Consider the following 21,963-nt stretch of genomic DNA (forward strand, 5'->3'; position numbering starts at 1 on the left):
TGAGTCGCTTTATCATTTCACAGCTTTCAACATCTGTTGAAAGTAGCCATGTCATTTTCGTAGTTGTAATGCGGGCCAGCGAGCCGAGTGAAAACAGAAGGAACCTCAATATCGATATTTAATGAGAATTGCAGTCCTATCGTCAAAATAGCAAAAATGGGCGAATGGTCTGATATCAGTAGTCTCGTGTAGCTTTTTATGCTTCAGCAATTATTAAAAAGTCAGTAGCAGTTAGTAACAATTTAAAGAATTTATTGTTGCACGAGTTTGAAATACTCGGCGTAATAAAGTCATAATCAAGAATTTTCATTAATAAGTTGTTGTGATTTGCACATATTGGCCAGTAGTTGCTCAGCAGCATATTCGGTTTTTCATAGCATTTGTTCGTGGTTGTTTAATAGCCTATATTCTGTATCGTCACGGTGACGCCGAAATAGCACGATTAGTTTTGAATCTGCACCAACTAAAACTTTGCTCACTTGCATGCTGTCAGCAGTTAGTTGCGTTATCTGTGGTCATTAACCGTGCGGTAGGCTCATCAAGCTATTTTCAGAAAGATAAAGCTCGCAGTATTACATACTTAATGCCGAATTCCAGTAACACGTTTATTGGGGTAATATTTTTACCTCTTCTTGAATACTGGTTCAGAAGATGATCACTATAAGGTGGGCGTTTACTTAGATGCATGAGTCTATAACAACTATTGGAGAATCAAAATCCACTGATGTTATGTTACTCTCACATATGTTTGTTGCAACGCACTTGTCGATGCGGTGCCTTCGGAGCAATGAAAATACAGCAATAATATCGTTGTGAATTGCGAATGAACTACTTGAACAAATGGCTCAGATCACTATTTCACTTACATTTGAAACAAAATAACCATGGTATTTAAATAGAATTAAATGTTATACAGTCAGATAAACGATATCATGAAATAATGGAAGTACATCGTCAGCATGAATATCATAAATATAGTTTTGTAAAATCATATCACTGACATTGGATATCAGTTCAAAACATGAATATTTGAAATATAAATCTGAGTTGTTTCGGTCATTGGTTCTTGCGGTTATGCATTAAAACAATGCCCCAGAACAATATCTTCATGGCGTGTAAACAGCCAGGTTTGTTTCTTCGTACAACGTCACAACTTTTACTTGAATTTGTGCGTACAAATGTTATGTTTGCGCGGCAAAATACCAAGCATCGTTGAAGTTTGATCGTCATGTTTTGAGTTCACCATGATTTTGAGCCGCCATAGAGAATTCAATGAAGCGTTCAGTGCTTAGAATTCGCAAAATACATGAATTGTTTAACATTGTACCGAACATACAACATAATATGGTTGGGAAAGCTAATAACTGCTCATCAGAATCTTGATTGCTGTAGCTCTTCACGTCTCGTTGCCTTACCGTTGGTATGCATAAGTGCCAATAGTTTTAATAAGAGTGTCATTTTTCAAATAAAGATTTTCAAATTATAGAGCGTATCAAATCATCAATTGGGTGTCTCTTATAGTTTATAGTGTACATAATGTTGTTAGAAAAGTCATTGTAATACAGAAAATTATAGTTCTTAACATCATTTTTAATAAATATGTCTGAATGATTGTTTGCGCTGTCACCGTTCCAATATATCTATTAATTTTGAAGAGTAGTTGCGTAAGAATGTCCGATATCAATCAGCTCATTTCATCAAAATATCTTCAAAGTTAATGTCCGAAGCCACTATAATAAATCTGGTTTGTAATTGTTGCTTAGTAAAGATATGATGTTAGTATAATATAAATTAATAATATTATTACATGGTTGTCAGTAACAGCTTTAGTATTCACAATGGTAACAGGTAATAAATTCTGTGTTCACCATGGCCTTTTCAGCAGACATAGAATTGAAGTTCAGTCGCTTCAGCTTTGAACACAGGTATTTAACACCTTTTGCTGTTTGAACATCATAAAATAAGTTTCTTGCTTAATATGCAAATAATAGGCGGTTAACACAGTGTTAATTACTGTAATATTGGTACAGCGCAGTTTTTACAGCCTGTAATTAAAATGTTGTTGTTCACTGTGTAAGAGTCACTAGTATATTGAATTAGTAATATATCACAGACGGTTCTCGTTCATGGGGTCACGGATGAAAATATTTTCAGACAGTTGGGTGTCACCGGTGACCCTCGAGTTTGCATGGTTGCAACCCATTACAATATACCATAAATAATAATATTACCTATGTTGACTCGCAAACTCAGGGTCACGCATACCCAACCGTCCTGAAAGTATTTTCATTCCATTATTTATAGACAGGTGTCACCGGTGACACCCGCCAATATTATTAATGAAACGTTCACCTATCTGACAATCGACCGATACCAAAATTGTCTACTAGGTGTCACCACAAGTGGATTTAATAACATTTTAATTTATAAACGCTATGAACAGAACAGCAAAAACGGCGCTCGTCGCCAACGTGTTAAATAATCATACATTTTGATAATTAATTTTGTGTTAATTTTTTGTACCTATTTATTTATATTAAATAGGAAACTTATTTTATGAATGTTCCAAAACATAAACCAAAAGGTGTGTTATACCAAAAGTACCACAATACTGTGACAAAACTGCGCAAGAACGACCTTTGGAGTTACCCTAAGACTTCAATTAAAGATTCAACTGCTTCCAGTTCTATTGCTAATTTTAACCAACCTATATCTCCTCCTTTGAAAATTTATGGTAAGTTTTTAAAATTTATTTTTATATGTCAATGTTACCATTTATTAGTAGATTACTAAAAATATTTGATAATCTACAACCAACCATGTATTATAATATTATTAATTTGTAATTATATAACATCATATGCTTTATAAATGTATGTATTTATAGACCAGACATTTGTTACTACCAAAAGATGGCTTCAGTTTAACATTGAACCTTTTGAAGATGTTTTGATGAAATGGAGAGAAACAGTTGAATATCGTCGGACATTTCTTACACAATATAATACCAAAATTAATGATATATTGGAACAGTGGCCCATGTACAAACAGTCATTTGGACATAATTTGGTAAAAAAAATGAAAAATGTTAAAATATATTTTTCTATATAACTGTGTAACTTTCTTTAACTTATTAATTTATGTACACTATAAATATAGAAATTTTTTTAGATTGATATTGATTTTGAGTACATCTACTCAGGCAAAGAGAATCTTTTATTTGAAAAATGGCCACTTCTTATTCCTAAACTATTAACTCTTATGCATACTAACATTAAAGATTCAAACAGCAAAGAGTTATTGAAGAAACTTTGTAATCAAAATTCTGAAATTGAATTGGGTTGGTAAACTTATTATAATTATTATGTTGTATGATTAATTTTAATGTTCGTAATTCGTATGTAATTTTTTACAGATTCTAAAAACACTGTTGTATTTGCTTTATTGAATTCTCTAATAATTCCAACTTCTAAATCATATGAAATTGACAAGGTAACAAACTCAAAACGTATTGTCAAAACTTCAATAGCTGATGCCCGAAATTCATTTTTATTACTTTGCACAAACATAAGCAATTTGTACACACAAATTCAAAATAAAGTTGACAGTTATTACGAAAAGAAACAAACCTTACAACCGCTAATTTGCATCATAGGAGATGAGTATATTGATTCTAAAGAATTTTTTGTTTATTATTTTAATACATATTACAAAATTTCCAATATTGTTAAAGCTGTAGATTTATGTTTCAAAATATTTCATGTTTTTAATTTGAAGTATCCAATTGAATCTGAGTTGGTGTGGACATTTTTACAAAACTATATTTATGATATTCATACTGAATTTGATGTAAAAAGTTCTTCCATTATTTCCTTAATGTCAGATTTATCTAATTAACATAACATTTTAATTCTGTATAAGTATAATATGGATTTATTTTGTTTCAAATGTAAATTGAAAATAAATGATCTACAAAAATTATTTGTTCATTTAAAATTAGTTCATTCACTTCGTTCTAATGATGTGTATAAATGTTGTATTTTTAATTGCACTCAGAATTTTACATCATTTCGTTCGTTTGTAAAACATATGAAAACAGAAATTAATAATGTATCAATTAGTTTTAGTTCTCAAATAGTTTGTTATGATAAAAATATTTATGCATCTAAAGGATTAAATACACCTTATAGTGATCTATCTTCTGTTAATTATTCAAAAGAAATTAAAAATGATACCCCCGAAGTAAATATTAATTTACTGCTAGATTCAGCATTAAAATTGTCTCTTAAATACTACGGAAAACTTAATCTTTCTAGAAAACAAGCTATTGAATTGCAGGTTGATATTACAGATCTTATAACTAATACTATTGCTATGCAAATTGAAACAAAAGTTTTAGTTAGTTGTACAGATTCTAAAACTATAAAATCATTAGAAACTATTTCCGAGTTTTGTAAAAGTCCTTTTAGAGATATTGATACAGAATATAAATTTCTTAAACAATTACAAGACAAAAAATTATATGAAAAACCGAATATTGTTACTTTGAATAATACCATTGAAAATATTATTTTAAATCACAATAATACTATTAATGAAAAAAAAATTAAAGGAGTTCTATTACCAATAAAATTTCAATTTAAAAAATATTTTGAGTTGCCAGGTGTTTTAAACTCATTTTTAGCCAATCACAGTTCTTTAAATTCTGTTACTAACTATACAAATTTTTTTAATGGAGAGTTATGGAAGCATAAAATTTCACAGGATTCTGATAAAATAGTTATTCCTTATTTTTTATATTTTGATGACTTAGAGATCAACAACCCTCTTGGATCTCATTCATCATCGATATTAGGGGTTTATTACTGTTTTCCTTCAGCTCCTTTTTATTTACGTTCTAACTTACAAAATATTTTTATAGCTGCACTTTTCAATACAAAAGATGTTAAAGCTGTAGGAAATGATAAGACATTTTTTAAATTAATTGAACAACTAAATGATTTAGAAAGTAATGGCCTTCAATTAACATTGCCAGGAAGAAATGAAAAAATATATTTTTCATTAGGATTAATTGTAGGGGATAATTTGGGCGTTAATAGTGTTTTGGGTTTCTCCAGATCGTTTTCTGCTACTTTCTTTTGTAGATTTTGTCATTCTAATAAAATTAATACAAATATTCTTGCTACTGAAGTTGTTGATTCTCTACGCAATAAGCGTAATTATAAAGAAGATGTCATAAAAAATGATTACAAGCAAACGGGTGTTCATGAAAATTCTGTTTTTAATTTAGTTAATTCATTTCATGTTGTTCAAAATTTTTCAGTAGATTTAATGCATGATATATTTGAAGGCGTTTGTGTTTATGATATGTGCCATATTATTTTAAATTTGATAAAATCAGGTTACTTCAATTTAGAAACTTTAAATAACCGTAAACAACACTTTCAGTATGGGGAGAATGAAATAGGTAACATATCTCCACCTTTAAAAATACTAAATTCAGATAATATGCATATCAAAATGTCAGCTAGAGAAATGCAAACATTTGTACACTTTTTCCCATTACTAGTTGGAGATTTAGTCCCTGAGAATGATCAAATTTGGAAGTTTTTATTAAATTTAATACAAATTATAGATTTACTGTTGTTATCTACATTTGACATTCAAGTTTTATTTAAATTACAAAAGTGTATAGAGTATCATAACTTAAAATATGTAGAACTATTCAATGACAATCTAAAACCCAAACACCACTTTCTTACTCATTACTGTAGCATAATTAAAAAGTATGGTCCATTAAAATTTATTTGGTCTTATAATTTTGAATCCAAACATAAACAATTAAAATCTTATACTAAAAATACAAATTCACGGATAAACGTACCAATTTCACTAGGCATAAAATTTTCTATACATTTTTCTGAATTTCTTCTTAATTTTAATATAAATAATTTTACCAATTATAAGCTAATAGATGATGGATCTCCCATCATCACTTATGAACATTTTAATCAAATAAATGTATTATGTCTTAATGAGTACAGGCATTTGTTACAAAATGCATTATGCTGCAATAAACTTATGTATTTTAATACTAAATACTCATGCAATAATGTTCTTATAACATATGAAAGTGAATTGACTGTATATTTGTTAAAAAAAAATTATATGTTTAGATGAAAACATGGTTTTTATATTTTGTCAAAAAATGGATATTATTTGTTATGTAAATCATTTGGCTTCTTACAAAATAAATAAAATAATTAAAAATGAATATGAATTAAAAAACATAAATGATTTTAAAGGACCTCCTATCCATTTATATAGTATACAAAATAATACAGATACTTATTTTATCAGATTAAAACATTTTTAAAACAGTTTAAATCCTATTAAATATTATACTAAGTCTCATTAATATTACCTATATTGTAAATTTCTTTAATATTTGTTAATTTTGTCAAATAGCTTATGATTTTTAGAATTTAAATTGTGTATGTTATTATTTAAAAATCTGCAAATATTCTATTCATAATTTGTATTATAGTAAATGTTTTATAAGCATTTTATTTTTTTTTTTATTTCTAATTGTAATTAAATATTGTATATCATATTATATTCACTGATTTTACTAATTGAAATGTAATGATGTTTTATTATGCCACAACAGAAATAATATATGCATTTTATTATTTATTATAATATAATAATTTTTATTTGATTTTGTATTCCTTTATTTCTTTGATTTAAAATCATAATTCCTTTATATTTATTGCATAATATTAATATTAATATATTATATTAATGCAATAGTTATTCATTCAATACCGTTAATTGACTTGATTTGACACAAAATGTCGTCCATTCAACACTAGAGTTTTTAGTTTAAAGAAAGGGTAATATTGATTTAACTAGAAAAATATATTAAAATTAATAAAAGGTTTCTTTAAATTAATAATTTCTTCTATTAAATGTACAGCATTTTTTTCATAAATCATTGGAAATTATGTCATTGATTTAAGACACTACGGATTTGAATTGATTATTATTATTTCTTACTTTGAAGATTCAACATTATCATTTTAAGTAAGACTATCTTTAAATTTAATATATTTATACGTATTTTAACCCTTTCACTACCACATTATGTTTTAATTGAAAAAAAAATTTTTTTTTTCACGAATATTATAAATACACTTCATAGATAGCGAATACCAAGTTTCGTAAGGATAGGATAATTTGGTAGAAAGTTATAAGGTTGTACCTTGCAAGGTACACTGGTAGCTAGTACAATAAAACTCATATTTACAAATATCCTTTTTGTATAATGAAGTTATATAGTATAATATTATTAAATACAACAAAACTTAAATAAAAATATTAAGTACAACAAAACTTATTTTTTTCTATGAAATGCAGCAAAACAGTTTTTAGAATTAACAACGAAACATAAATGAATATTACATTTTTCGCACATAACATGCGTTTTACCGTTACAATTGTCCATTTTACACCTCTGTTTTTCACCATAAGTTGGCAAATGCCTATATTATCATAGCGACTTTCATACGGCCTTGATTCTTTGCAGTTTTCTTCTTGATGGAGGTGAGGCGACGGAGTTGAAGCACTAGTTGGTCTTCCTCGAGGTCGTTTTATGTTATCGGATCTTCCTAAATTTATAAGATTATCGGCAAGCCTCATTTTAAAATGCAATAAATCCATTTGTTTTTCTTTTCAACCAACAATTTGCAATCTTCTAAATACTCCAACCATGAATTGCAGATCGCCATATCAATTGAATGAAAACCATACGTAACGTCCACTTTTCGATTTTAAGAAAATTCTATAGTAGGCTATCAGTTGATCAATTTATCCACACCCATGCTCTTATTATAAAGTTGTATTACTGGTCGTTCAACTGTATTATATTCTTAATCCCACCGTTTGACATAATCTACATTTCCAGACGCAATAAAATTTGATGCCATGTAAACAGATTTACTGTCATACCATTTTAACAATGCCATAGTATTTTGTCATTTCGAATTTCGTGTTGCCTTTCCTATGGAAGCAAGCATTTATCATTCATGAATGGGGTTTCGAAAATCTATCAACTCGTATAGTCGACGCTGCAAATATTTTCCGTTTAGCAATATTTCGAACATTATAACTTGCAAAATAATTATCGAAGAATAAAAATGTTTATTTTCTTCGACATGTTCAGTAAGTTGTAAAACCACGGAAGCGCCTAAACCATTTATTTTTAAATGAGGAAAATTCAGTCTCATTGCCTTGGTATATAATAAGTTATATATTACACTCGCCCATAACACGAAAATTTTAATACCCACGGATTTGGTTTCCCCTTGCAATATTGTTTCACATTTAAATGGCCAGTAAATGGAACAATCTGCTCATCAATTGATAGGTTACGCTCTTTTAGTTCTTTACATCTTTTAGAACACAGTCAAACATAGGACGAACTTTTACAAACGATCTTTATTGCCAGTTTGAATTTTCATGTTATCTATAACGTGAAAATTAGACCGAAGGAATAAAAACGATTCCTTGACATATTATTAATAAAACGTTTATTCCAATAAATGTATCCAGTACATCAGAAATTACAAGAAAACGCAAACAACCAGTCAGTATATGTAACGCAATAAAGTTCGAATCTCATATTTATCGGTATTTTTCCATGAGACGATTTTGATGTGCATACATGTTTGTATATAACGCCATGTTTCAAAATCACTATCGGAAAATATCGATGAAATAATGTAGTGGAGGTATATCAATGTATATTGGTAAATCTTGCATAATATCGTCTAACGAAATTTTTGGAGGACAAATGGTTGCAAGACCCAATTTATATCATTTTTGCAGTAACATTCATTTGTAAAATTTTATCGAAATAGTTCAATACCATATGTATAATTTAGAGTATTAACCTCGGCATTTAGGTTATCGTTGGCTTCATTTTCAAAATTATCAGTTTCGTCAAACTCAGCGAGCAGTGTTTTCAAAATCTCATTAGGAAATCGTCTAATAAATTAAAAATATTATTATAATAAATGGCTATAAAATATGCTGTGTTGTATTTTATACCTTCTTCGTTTATTTGTTGTAGTTCATTTGGGACGTCTTGTTCTTCATCACTATCAACGTATCTAATTCGGAATTGTATCCATCAACAGTTCAAATATATCTTGTGGTTTTAATTTTTAGCCAAGTCACAATGAAAATTCAGTAATAATAAATTCGTTCAAAATATTACAACAATAATATTCCTCAACGACAGCCACAATATGAATAAAATAATTTTAATAATGAATATCAATCGACAAAGTAAAAATGTGTTATGTGTTTAAAAATAACAACTGATAATTTTGATTATGCAAAAAGTATGAAAGATATTTCTAAAAATAAATATAAATAATATGGATCGAAACATATTTTGAATCGATTACCCGTGGGCATTTCAATACCACTAACTTTATGACTAGCATCCGCTCCATCTAGTGGTCCGATTCTTTGATTGATATTTAATTTACTGACAAGATACTACTTTATCACTGCAATTTATTTTGTTGACACGCTATCTCTTAGCGTAATACCACATTACATCAAAAAACGTTTAGTCAGAGAAAAATAAAAACACGAAAAACTTGGAATTTTTTTTTACATTTTATATTTTAAGTTTTATATTATTGAATTTTAACACTATAATTTGAACTTCTATTCTAATGTATACATTTTGCTACAATATTTTTCAAATTTCAGCTTTATATCATTATTAACTGTGCCGTTATCACACTTGTAATTTGGTGTACCTTGGAGTACCCAAGGGTAGTGAAAGGGTTAAAGTACCGTTTGGGCTTTGGGCGCTATAGTCACGAATCGTAATACGGGCCGAATGCCGTTTAAACTGAACGGAGGTTTTCTTTGATCAGACCGCCCTCGGAGCGAACGCTTCCGAACGCGAACGAGCCCATTCGTTCGTGTTCGGCTAGACCGTTTACATTGGTTCGTTCGTTACCATTCGTTCGCGTTCGGGATCCAATGTAAACGCACCTTTACGAATTGAATCGGTTCACATAATGTAGATGCTAGGTGGTTATCGATAAAAGGAAAAATATACTATTACGCAGCGGTACTAACGGAGCGACAATACAGGCGTGCGTTAGGTACGGCTGCTCGCACGGTACTATGAAATTCAATAATCTAAAATCATATTTATACGATTTCGGAAAAATTCAAATTTTAGACTCTCATTAAATTGTTTTCCATAATAACGCTCGAAATTTTTACTGTACTTATTTGAAGAAAAGCTTTTGAAGTATTTGAACTTGAGGTATAAATACTAAAAAATAAAGGGTGGTCAAGTGGGTAATACTGCTGTATATACGTATAGTAGGTCACTATAATGAATGTATTTAATTTGAATATAATGTTTAGTAAAGAGCGGGTTTTAAGGTTCTTAAAAGCTTAAAATATGATGAATTGATAAAAATATCTTCTATAAAAAACTTAAAATATTCTCTAAATATTCATTAAACTTGTAAATATAGAAATAATATGTTTTTTTTTTCTAAAATAGTTGAATAAAAACAATAAATAATTGCTATGCACCATTCCTTTGGTAACAGATAAATTATATATAATTTTATACTTTACTCCACAGTCCACGGAAGTATTTGCGAAAGCAGTTCCCGTGGTGTCGTCGGTTCAAAAATGAAATAAAATTGTATATCAATAATAAAATGACTACAAGTATAAATAATAAATATATGTATTATGTATAATATATATTTATTTATTTTATGTATCTGCGACAATCACGGATTGAGAGTAACAGAATGACCACCATTACCAATTTGATTACAAAAAAGTAGATAATTGAATGATTTTTATATTATTTTTTTTTTTTATTTACATTATGGTATAAAATAATAAAACATAACAATATCAATAAAATTAATAATGTAAAATAAATTCAATACAATTCTCACTCTTAAAAATAAAAAAAGTAATGCTTTGTAGTTAAATTATATTATTACAATATAAATTATATTATATATATTATAAGTATATTAGTTAGTATAGGAATAATCTTAAATCTACTAATTTATAAAAAAATTCACTCATTTCTTTACCTAAATTTACCTAAATTTACTCTCTAATCATCTTCATCTGAGGAATTTATTAATTCTTCATCGCTACTAGTATCAGCATAAATTACAGTTCGATCATTATCTGAATCACTTTGAGAGCTTGAAGAGTGTTCTGTGTTCATTGGAGCAATATAATTAGATGAACTTTGTACCTCTTCTATAACTCCTGAAGAATTTTTAGAGCTTTCTTCATTTTTTTTTAGAAATACTACCAATTTTATTTTTAAGTTTCCAGTTGTAAGACAGATAAGTTAATTTTCCGGCTCTTTCAGTAATTAACTTATTTCTCATTTTATTGTGTATCCAAGAAAATGTACTAAACGTTCTCTCTGTAGCAGCTGACGTACAAGGAGCAGACAAAATTCTAACAGCAACTTTAGATAGTGGTGATATATGATTAAGAAACTGTCACCATTTTAAGGGTTCAGATAAAAGTGAATTTTCCTAAATAAATCTTTTTGCAAATTTCTCATTTGTTGATTGATAATTTGACAGGTCTTCCATAATATTTACTCCCATTGAAATTCCTAATTCATAAATGAATTCTAAAGCATCAATTCTTTCATCACTATTTAGTTTACAGCCTTGAGTTTTCGGATCTAGTAATTCAGCAGCTTTTCTTTTTTTAATATCAGCTACAATTTTAATTTCTTCAGCTATAGAAAATAAATGATTTCGCATTGATTTTGAAAAAAATAAATCTATTTGATTCGATGGATATGATTGCGTTCACTATTGGAGTTAGCACAGAGATCATTTTTGAAAAATACTTATCATCATCGAGTAATGCCAATTTAATAGCTTTTATTAATGAAGTTTGTAAATTTTCATCTACTGCCATAGCTTGTAAAACACTTTTATTTTGAAACAAACTTTCTAAGTAAAATAAAAAACTGCCCCACCGTGTTTTCACAGGTAATTTTAGTTGAATTTTAATACCTTTTGAAATTTGATATTTTTTTGAAAACTGATGACAGCAGTTGAGATATTTTAATGACCTGTACAATATTTGAATTTTGTTTCATAAACTCATGAACTGAACTTATTTTCAAAATATCTGAACACAAAAGATGTAGCCCGTGAGCAGCACACCCAAGTGGTTGAATACTCTTATAGATTTTACTAATTCAAAAGATTTTTTCATATTTGCAGCATTGTCTCCAATGATTACAAAAAATTTTTCTTTTCCATAAAATTCAATTATTTCACAAATTTTATCTTTCAAATATTCGGTAGTGTGACGATTATCTTTAGTATCTAAAAATTTAACGAACAAAGGTTCAGGTTTGGAAATCACAAAGTTAATTATACCATCGTTATTAATGTTTGTCCACCCATCCAATTGGAGATGAAAATCATTGACTTGAAAAAGATCACTTGTAATACTGCTTTGCATTTCTTCATAAAGTTTATCCACATGCTCTACAGATATAGCTTTTCTACTAGGTAGCTTAAAAGATGGTCTAATGTGTTTAAAAAAATCAATCCACAGGGGATGTTCAACCATAGACAAAGGAGATCCACTTACATTAATAGCTAAAGCCAGCTTTTTACTTAATCGTGCCTGTAAAATTTGTATACAGATGTAATAAAATTACTTAAACAAAAAAAATATCTTATTATAATAGCTACATAATACATATACTTTTTTATACAAAAAAATCCAAAATGGATCAAAATAGGCAAATACACCTAGGGTATTGTACCAATTCAACATAAAATTATCCTTTTATATTCCAAAGGTTAAAAGGTACCAAACAAAATAAATTTCTATCATACCCAGAAACTATAATTATTAAGGGAAAATATACAAATGTATAGACATTAGTAGTTTAATTATAACATTACCCAATTTGACATTCAATAAAATTGTCAGTAAATATTAATACTAGATAGGTAATAGGTAAGATTGTACGAATTTAATATAAAGATAAATTAGTTAATTAATTTACATTTTCCCCTGCATCTATTTTGTCAAAAAACCTGCTGAAGTTTTCGGAGTGCTGTTGGATTTGTAATTGGGGAACTTTTTTTGATGTTGATTGAACTGTGCTCTGCTTGAATTTCTTTTTAGTTTCTTTTGGACATTGTAGACATTTAAGTAAATGGGATTTCATTTTGTTCACGTTTAAATTATATTTTTTTGAACAAAACTTACACGATTGACGCTTTTCATCAATACCGATTTTTTTTAAATATTTACGGATCGGATCTTGTTTTCTTCCCGTAATAAATATATTTTAAAATAAAATAAAACTAAAATTATAATAAAATATAGAACGACGTGCGTTATTTCAATACGTGTTTTGGAGAAAAAAACGCTAACAATGAAAACAAAATAACCTTAAAGTGAACGCTATAATTATTATTATCGACGACGACAACTTCATACTAATATTATGTCTTATATTGATATATCGTGAGTAAATGGTGGTGATAAGTACTCGAGTGTGTTGACTGTTAGCTATTGGCGTTTTGCGTAATGCCATAGTCTATATATAGTATGGATTATTATTATTGATAACTAATAAGTAAGATATTTATAGCACACGCTAGTCGCCACATACGCACTCACACACCAACTTCAGCAGTGTGACGGCAGCCAGTGCGATAAAAAAATAAATAAATACCCATTTATCCAGGTATTTACCCTAAATAAATTTCTTACCCGTTGGGTATTTACCCACAGCCCATCACTAGTCAGGGCGTAGAGTAGTGGATATTTATTTTTTACCTTTATCCGAGATATACAAAATGAGCTTTGTGATCATGGACTATTATTTGGATGTTCGTTCAAAGATATGGATATAGTATCTGAAAAAAAATGTGGACTACAAAGTACGTTTTGTTTTAAATGTAGGATGTGTGGACTTAAAAAGCTTATTAAATAAATAATTATGAAAGTTCGGGAGCAATAAATGTCAATGAAGCTACAATTGTGGGTACCTATCAGCCGGAGGAGGGTATAGTCACCTCTCACAAATATTTTCAGCTATGGAAATTCCAGTAATGAATTTTAGTTCTTAAAGAGTTTATGAAAATAAAGTGACAGACAACTTTGAAAAAGTCGCCTCTATAATTATACTAAATGCAGCGATGGAGAAAAAAGCTTTAGCTATACAAAATGGCGACAGTGATAAAGATGGTGTTCATTTATTGACAGTTATATGTGATGGTAGTTGGGGAAAGAGATCTTATAGAACTATGTATAATTCATCTTCTGGAACCGTAAGTAAAATTAAAATAATTAAATAAATATATTATTAATTTAAGACTCAAAATTGAATGCACTTAAACAGTACTAAATAGCATGCATTTATGATATTAAAAAAGTACACATCTGCTTTATAAATATGCACTTATTTTTTTACTTATAATTTCATAAAAACAAATTTTTTATATTTTATATTTTTACTAAGTTGTATTTTGTTTCTAGGCTGCCATAATTGGTCAACGAACCAAGAAAGTACTGTTCATGGGTGTTCGAAACAAATACTGTCTTGTTTGCGCCAGAGCATTAAATTCGAATAAAGAGCCTATGAGCATGTTTGTTTTAAAAACTGGGACGATAGCAAAAGTTCATCAGCTATGGAAGCGTTTATTATTATAGAAGGTTTTAAAACGAACGAAGCTTTGTACGGCGTTCGTTATGCTAAATTTATTGGAGATTGGTACAGTAATGTATATAAAAAAATTTTAGAGCAAAGACCCTATAAAGATCTTACTGTACAAAAGGTGGAATGTAGAAGCCACTTGTACAGAAATTTTTGTAACAAATTAAGGGATATTGCCAAAAACAGAAAAGACAGTGGTGAATTCCGAAATATTTTAAATGGAAATGTATTTCGACTTAGAAATGCTGTCGCTAAGGCCGTAAAATTTAGAAAAATATCTAATGACATCGCTGGTCTAAGACGAGATATCGAGAATGCTTCGTATCATGTTTTTGGGAATCATAATAAATGTAATTCATATTATTGTCAAGGGCCAAAAGACAAATGAGATCAATAAAGTACCGGAAATGAAGAAAAATGATATGTTTGGAGAGATAATAACCACTATGAGAAAATATTTATTAGTACAATCTAAATCTCTCATTCAGGATTTAGACAGTAATATTGTTGAAAGTTATAACGCAATCGTAGCAAAATGTATTTCAGGTAAACTCACGTATTTTTTTATATTAATTAGTTATACAATTTATAATATGTCATTTGCTATAGACTATACGCTTTTATAGTTTTTAAATACTTATAATTTAAACATTTCTAATATTTAACAATTACTTTTTTTATAATTTTATTCATAATATATTATATATTATAATATGTATATGTATATTAAAATTATTAAAATATTAATTTTAAATTTTTCGGGGTTTTTATATTATTTTAGATATTTTATTAATAATATAATTATATTATAATTTAAACATAACTTTTTATAGGTAAAAGAATAAATTACTCTTTAAGGCAATCATACACAGGACGTTGTAATGTTGCTGCGGTGACATATAACACAAAAAAACCAGTTTATACTAACCACAAACTTATCCACAACAAAAGCCCTGAAATTTTCACTAAAAAAAAGAAGAAAAGATAATGTTAGCAGTACGAGCGACTACTTCAAGAAGACGTGGTATAGTACGTAGACAGTTATTTCCAGCAAATAAAACAACTATAGTGCGGTCAGATCCTTCTTACGGAGATAATGCTGAAAAACCCGATATGGCAGATGATTTTGAAGCTGAAAAGGAAAAAATACTTTCTTCCTTAATTTTAAACGAAGAAGAGAGGGCAGCTTTAGAACGCGAAACTGTGGATCAAAGTCTTTCAAACAAATGGATAAAACGAAGAAGGAAAATGCTCACAGCTTCTAATTTTGGAAAAATTATTAAAATGAGACAAACCACTGGCTGTCAGAGTTTTGTTAAAAATCATTTGTTCGGAGAAGTGACTACAACTGCCATGGAGAATGGTAAATCAAATGAAGAAATAGCACTAAGAGCACTAGAAAAAGTTTTAAATATAAATACAGTAGAAACTCGATTAACCATCAATGTCGGGACCGGGACAATGACGGTTAATCGAATAGATGGTTAACAGAAATACAATAATACAAAACAATTTTTCAATAAACATATATATGTATTTTACAACGTAATTTTCAGAAAAAAATAAATATATTAGTTATAAAATAATAATAAGTAATAAATAATAAATACTAATAATGTAAATAATATGTAATATGTAATAACTTAAAGAATACCATTCTAAAAAATATTAAACAAAATAATCCGTCATCTTCTTCTGTTTTTTTGAGGCACGAGCTTTTTGAGCGGCTATGTTTCGTATTTTACGAAGAAGTAACACCTGCGTTGCATTTGCCTCCTCTTGTACCTCAAACCAATCAATGCATTTTAATAACATTGCTTCTACTTCTGCATGGCTAGTTAATGGTTTTAAGTCAAGCACTGAATCTTCGACGTCGTCATCAACTTCTTCGTCAACGGTTATGACATTAAAAATAATTTGATCATCATTTAAAACTTAAAATCTTCCATTCTGTTTATCACTTTCTAACCAATCCAATACTTCTTTAGTTGATAATATTTCACTATTCAGTCCATTACAAAGTTGTACAATTCCTTCTACACTAACAGTATCAAATTCTTCAGATTCGAATGGTGTTATTTCAGGCCAGAGTTTATTCCAGCCATTCATTAGGTTTGGTACAGACAGATCAGCCCATGCATTGGCGACATTGAAAATAGCATCTTTTATGTTGTAATTTTTCCAAAATTCTTTAATGCCTATAGCATCCTCAGATGACAACACACTTTCGATTAAACTTTTTCTGTACCGACGCTTCATATTCTCAATTATAACTTGGTCCATAGGTTGGAGAAGAGGGGTTGTATTTTCTGGGAAAAAGAGGCATGTTATATTGCTATCGTCATTTTTCAGTTCTCCAGAGGGATGTGTTGGCGCATTATCCATAAGCAGCAGCGGTTTCTGTAGCAACTGCTTTTCGGCGAGATGAATTTTTACTTGTGATACTAAAACTTTATGAAACCAATTCGTAAATATTGTTTGATCCATCCAAGCACTTTTTTGTGCATAATAGTTCACAGATAATGAATTTAAATTTAAATTTTTAAATGGACGTGGTTTTTTGGATTTACCTATCACCAGCAAAGATAATCTATGATTGCCGGTTGCATTTGCACAGATTATAGCAGTGATCCGATATTTTTGTACCTTGAAACTTGGAGCTGTTTTTTCCGTAAATGATGCCAGTTTTTTTTGTGGTAAAGCTTTCCAATTGAGCCCAGTTTCATCACAATTATAAACTTGTTCTCTAGCGAGTTTAAATTGAGATTGTATTTTAAATTTGAATTGTTTCTTGAATTTAGCAACAACTGTGCAATTCGTACTAAGTTTCTTTCCACTAATATCTAGTTGTCGAATGCCGTGACAAAATTTAAACTTATCAAGCCATCCTATACTTGCTTTGAAGTTTGTATCGCCATTTAGTTTTTTATTCATTGCAATTGCCTTAGCCATTATAATAGGACCTGAAAATGGAATTCCTTGACTTCGGGCTTGAATAAACTACTGATACATAACGTTATCAAGCTGCTCATATTTTGCGGCTTCATGGTTTTACGACTTTTTACATCTCCATCGTTGCTTTGCATTAACGATACATGCTGCTCAATTTTTTTCAGCATCACGTTTTAAATCATTCACTGTTGTTCCTCCAACACCATAAATCTGAGCAATATTGGTAGCAGTTTCACCTTTCTTCAAACGTTTGATAATTTCGAGTTTTTGATTAAATTCTAATACAACTCGTTGGCGCTTTTCTGGCATATTCAAAACACAACACATAAACTACAAAAACACTAATCCGTACACTCAAGCTACTCGTCCGTCACTGGTTATATTACATTTATAACTATTCAATTAAAATTGCAAATTATCGTATTTATCGCGTTAGGTTATATTGCAATCGCATCGTTAATTTTTTTTTTTGACGGATAATAGAAACTGACGGTAAATCGAGTGACGGATAATCGAGTTTCTACTGTATTATAAAATGTGATATTTTCGTGGACAGTGAAAATCCATACTTGGGAGCTACTCCAGATGGTCTAATTGGGAGTGATGGTATAGTTGAAGTCAAATGTCCTTCATCGGCAGAGCATTTAACGCCAGAAGAAGATATAAAACAAAAAACAATAACATTTTGGACATTAAACAAATCTGGAGAAATTGGTGGTGTGTACGCCATATCGCCCATATCTCTTGGTCACGGTATAATCCTTTTATTGTTATTGTTATTGTTATTGTTATTATTACTTATTATCTTATGTGTACGCCATATCACCCAAATTCTCTTGGTCACGGTATAATCTTTTTATTGTTATTCTTATTATTATTATTATTATTACTTATTATCAGTGCTCGAAGTGGCTCAAGATAAGTGGAGGGATGCCTTACAATTCAGATTTTCTAATATCATCATAATATTCTTCACACCTTGTGTACCTATAATATATTTTTTTTTTATAGTTCACATTTTGTTTATGCATCAAAACACTGCAATATTTTTTTTTATCATAATTAAACTTTAAAATTAAACAAATAAATAACATATTTTAAAATTTAGTAACAAAAAAACTTAAAGTATTTTATTTTTAATATTTTTTATTATTATAAAAGTATTATCTAATATTTAAGTAAAACATTTTTTTGTACTTAATTTAGCAAACACTTTTCCTTAATTAAATACTTTATCTCTTTATATTGAGTATGTAAATTACTTTAATTGCTCCCAAAGACTATTGTATTCCGTGTTATATTTTATTTCTTGCTTTGAAACGCATTGTGTATGGTCAGCACATCTTCTACCTTTAGAAATCCAAGAATCCACATATGTATTTGCATTAAATTCACATAAAGGTGGACCAACACATTTAATCCACAAAAGATCAGATACACGTGAAACTTTTAATGTATTTCGAATATCATTATGAACAATATTCATGGCACTAAAGAGCCTCTCACATTCAGCAGTAGAAACTACTAATGTATTTACAGCTTGAGTTAGAGGTTTAAGGTTGTCTGGAATAATAGATTTATTATCTATATACTCACGAAAACCTCTAACTGACTCTCTTTCATTTATTTTAAATATGTTTGAAAGCTGCTTAATTGCTCTCTCTCCATATAATATATCTACTTCTAACGGCCATCTTTGTGGGTTTAAAACTTCTAGCAGTTGAATAAACTCGGCATACTTATTTGATGTGTCAGATGATGAAGATACATGTGATGATGTAAAGTTTAACATTCTAGATTTTAAATTATCAGCTAAGCTTCGATAGAATTGTTTATAGTTTATTTTATTTTTATTATTTTCATGAAGTTCAATATTTTTAAAGGTCAAACTAAGTTCAGAATTCTCAGCTTCTTTATAAAAACCATCATTACACTTCTCAGACATAGATTCAAAAATCAGAATTTGTCTTCTAATTAAGTTATGAGCATCAGGTAGTTTTGTACACCGTTTTTGAAGTTCTAATGAAAGATCTGATAGTTCAGTTAGAGCATCATATAGAAGACCTAAATTTAAAACAAAATCAATTGATGTTATTTTATGTTTTAAACCTTTAAAGGTTGCTTTTTCTTTAGATGTTCTCGAGCTATCCAAACTACATTTGTCAAAATGTAAATAAAGTGCTTCATAGTCTCTCCAGACTGCTTTAACTGACCTCAAACTTGAAGCTACCCATCTTGTATTTAAAATGCGACCAATTGAAAGAAATTGCAAATCTAATTCTTTGGCACAACTTTTTAAACCATACTGGTTTTTTGGTGATGAACTATATAATGTATAGAGAGTATCAAAAAATATTTTGAAATGATTTATGCCAGCTACCTCGTTAACTACATCATCAACAGCAAGTTCAAGTCTATGATTAGAGCAATGCCAGACCAATAAATCTGGATATTTGTCAGTTAAAAGTTTTCCCACACCAGCTTTTCGACCAATCATATTAGAAGCTCCATCACAAGCAAAGCAAATAAAATTTTGTATTAAATATTCATGAGAAAATTTGTGTTTGTTTAGACATGTTAAAAGTTGCAAAACTATGGTCTCAGATTTTGTATTTTCTAATTCTAGTAAATCTAAAAAAAATGTTATTGGGTCTGTTTCATTTTTAACATCTGTGGAAGCTCTAATACAAACAACCAAACAAGTATTTTTCGACACTGAGGTAGCTTCATCAATTAATACCGAAATTTTAAAATTATTTTTGACAATAAAGTTTGTAACTTTTGCTTTCATTTCTATTGCTATATGGCTAGCAATATCAGCACAAGCATGATCGCTGTGTAAAATGTGACCCATATCCAATCCATTTAACTTTTGAAGTTGAATATCAAATGGTAAATCAGTAAATGGTCTTGTTTTTTTAACAATACTATATACAGTATTAAATACTCTTATCGTACTCTCAAATTTACCAGAAATCCCCTTTGACACAGCTTTTGGCAAAACATTTTCTTCTTGTGCTTTTAAAATTTGTTCACATCTTTTATGACATTCACTAATTTTATGCTTATGTATTTTTTTTCTCAAGGATTGTCTTTTATCTTTATCACTAGCTCCATAAGTATGTACACTACACTCTGTCCATTCAATAGCAAATCTAATACCTTGTGTTTTATATGTGGCAAGGTTTTGAACCTGCACGCATATTTTACAACCCAATTTTTGGTCTTTTACCATTATCCATGGATATTTATTAAGAAATGATACAAACATTTCTTTTGTCCAAATACTTGGATAATCGTTACCATTGTTATCACCACTTTCATTAGAATTGTTTGAACTATTATTAGTATTACAATTTAATTCTGTACTCACTGTCTCAGCTTCATTAGATGATGCTTTTAGTATTGCTTGAGTATAAATCAATGAATCTTCGATTTGGTTTACGTTTGTTTTGGTTAACCAATTTAATAAAGACATGCTTAAAATATAACTATTTATTCACAGTCTACACGTAGAGAATAATATAATATACTGTCGTCAAACGGTCGAAAAATAATGTGCTAATACTAATACTGTTGTACTATGTTTAATATAATATTAATTACTACCAACACTACTACCATAACCATTATCAAAAGTATACACGGTTCATTGTGGTCATAATACTCATAATCAGTTGTATTCTATCCATGGGCTAAATTTAGAAATTGATCGACTCACACATACATACATATTTACTTATTAGTTATCAACAAAATATTGTCAGAAATGACATTATTAATGTTCCGTGATAATAATATTATATTATTAGCTCTAAACATGCTCCGTGGCTCTAAATAGTAAATACGGGTATAATACGGATTGCGATTGCGAAACGGCTTATACTAAATATAGAAGATTGTCAATAAGACCATATCGTTACGTATCGGTTTTTCGTAGTGATACGTAAACAACACGATAAGCCGGGCGCCCGGGCCTGAATGTTATAAACAAATATTTTCACCGAAAAAATTTTTTTTTATATATAAATAATATATATAAAAATTATAATAACTATATCATTTTAAAATACAATTCTTGGGAGAAATGCGTTATTCTAGACAAAACAAGTAGAGGGATGAAAACTGTAAATACAAAAAAGTAGAGGGATGCCATCCCTCCGTATCCCCCCCACTTCGAGCACTGCTTATTATCTTATAACTTATATTCTGATATCGAT

At 29.1% G+C, this 21,963-nt stretch overlaps 3 protein-coding genes and 1 pseudogene across 3 annotated transcripts; 2 read left to right on the forward strand and 2 right to left on the reverse strand.

Annotated features, from left to right (window-relative positions):
• The first annotated feature begins 1,869 nt into the window (after positions 1 to 1,869).
• On the forward strand, positions 1,870 to 3,897 carry LOC112596253. The gene is made up of 5 exons (XM_025341770.1): positions 1,870 to 1,944; positions 2,545 to 2,734; positions 2,888 to 3,069; positions 3,172 to 3,340; positions 3,416 to 3,897. Exons 1-5 carry the CDS (start codon positions 1,870 to 1,872, stop codon positions 3,895 to 3,897), a joined length of 1,098 nt encoding a protein of 365 aa, XP_025197555.1.
• Positions 3,898 to 16,459: 12,562 nt separating this feature from the next.
• Positions 16,460 to 17,743, reverse strand: LOC112596246 (jerky protein homolog-like). The gene is made up of 2 exons (XM_025341763.1): positions 16,753 to 17,743; positions 16,460 to 16,677 (listed from the first exon to the last, which is right to left on the reverse strand). The coding sequence occupies exons 1-2, from the start codon at positions 17,741 to 17,743 to the stop codon at positions 16,460 to 16,462; spliced, it is 1,209 nt and encodes a 402-aa protein (XP_025197548.1).
• A 1,258-nt stretch (positions 17,744 to 19,001) lies between these two features.
• On the reverse strand, positions 19,002 to 21,221 carry LOC112596247 (E3 SUMO-protein ligase KIAA1586-like). Its single transcript, XM_025341764.1, has 3 exons — positions 20,432 to 21,221; positions 19,634 to 20,335; positions 19,002 to 19,555 (listed from the first exon to the last, which is right to left on the reverse strand). The coding sequence occupies exons 1-3, from the start codon at positions 21,219 to 21,221 to the stop codon at positions 19,002 to 19,004; spliced, it is 2,046 nt and encodes a 681-aa protein (XP_025197549.1).
• A 609-nt stretch (positions 21,222 to 21,830) lies between these two features.
• LOC112596248 overlaps positions 21,831 to 21,963 on the forward strand; it is a 1,391-nt pseudogene continuing 1,258 nt past the window's right edge.

Source organism: Melanaphis sacchari, unplaced genomic scaffold (genome assembly GCF_002803265.2).
Source record: "Melanaphis sacchari strain LSU unplaced genomic scaffold, SCAv2.0 Contig312_pilon_pilon, whole genome shotgun sequence".
NCBI lineage: Eukaryota > Metazoa > Arthropoda > Insecta > Hemiptera > Aphididae > Melanaphis > Melanaphis sacchari.

What these genes read in the sequence shown, in the direction of transcription:
- LOC112596253 (XM_025341770.1), top strand. Translation starts at nt 1,870, where the DNA reads ATGGCCTTTTCAGCAGACATAGAATTGAAGTTCAGTCGCTTCAGCTTT. An exon ending in GGTATTTAACACCTTTTGCT is followed by an intron (nt 1,945 to 2,544) that starts GTTTGAACATCA and finishes TATATTAAATAG; the next exon opens with GAAACTTATTTTATGAATGT. An exon ending in AGTCATTTGGACATAATTTG is followed by an intron (nt 3,070 to 3,171) that starts GTAAAAAAAATG and finishes AAATTTTTTTAG; the next exon opens with ATTGATATTGATTTTGAGTA.
- LOC112596247 (XM_025341764.1), bottom strand. Translation starts at nt 21,221, where the DNA reads ATGTCTTTATTAAATTGGTTAACCAAAACAAACGTAAACCAAATCGAA. An exon ending in AAATACTTGTTTGGTTGTTT is followed by an intron (nt 20,336 to 20,431) that starts GTATTAGAGCTT and finishes CTGAGACCATAG; the next exon opens with TTTTGCAACTTTTAACATGT. An exon ending in AGCTGAGAATTCTGAACTTA is followed by an intron (nt 19,556 to 19,633) that starts GTTTGACCTTTA and finishes ATCGAAGCTTAG; the next exon opens with CTGATAATTTAAAATCTAGA.
- LOC112596246 (XM_025341763.1), bottom strand. Translation starts at nt 17,743, where the DNA reads ATGGCTAAGGCAATTGCAATGAATAAAAAACTAAATGGCGATACAAAC. An exon ending in AGTATTGGATTGGTTAGAAA is followed by an intron (nt 16,678 to 16,752) that starts GTGATAAACAGA and finishes CCGTTGACGAAG; the next exon opens with AAGTTGATGACGACGTCGAA.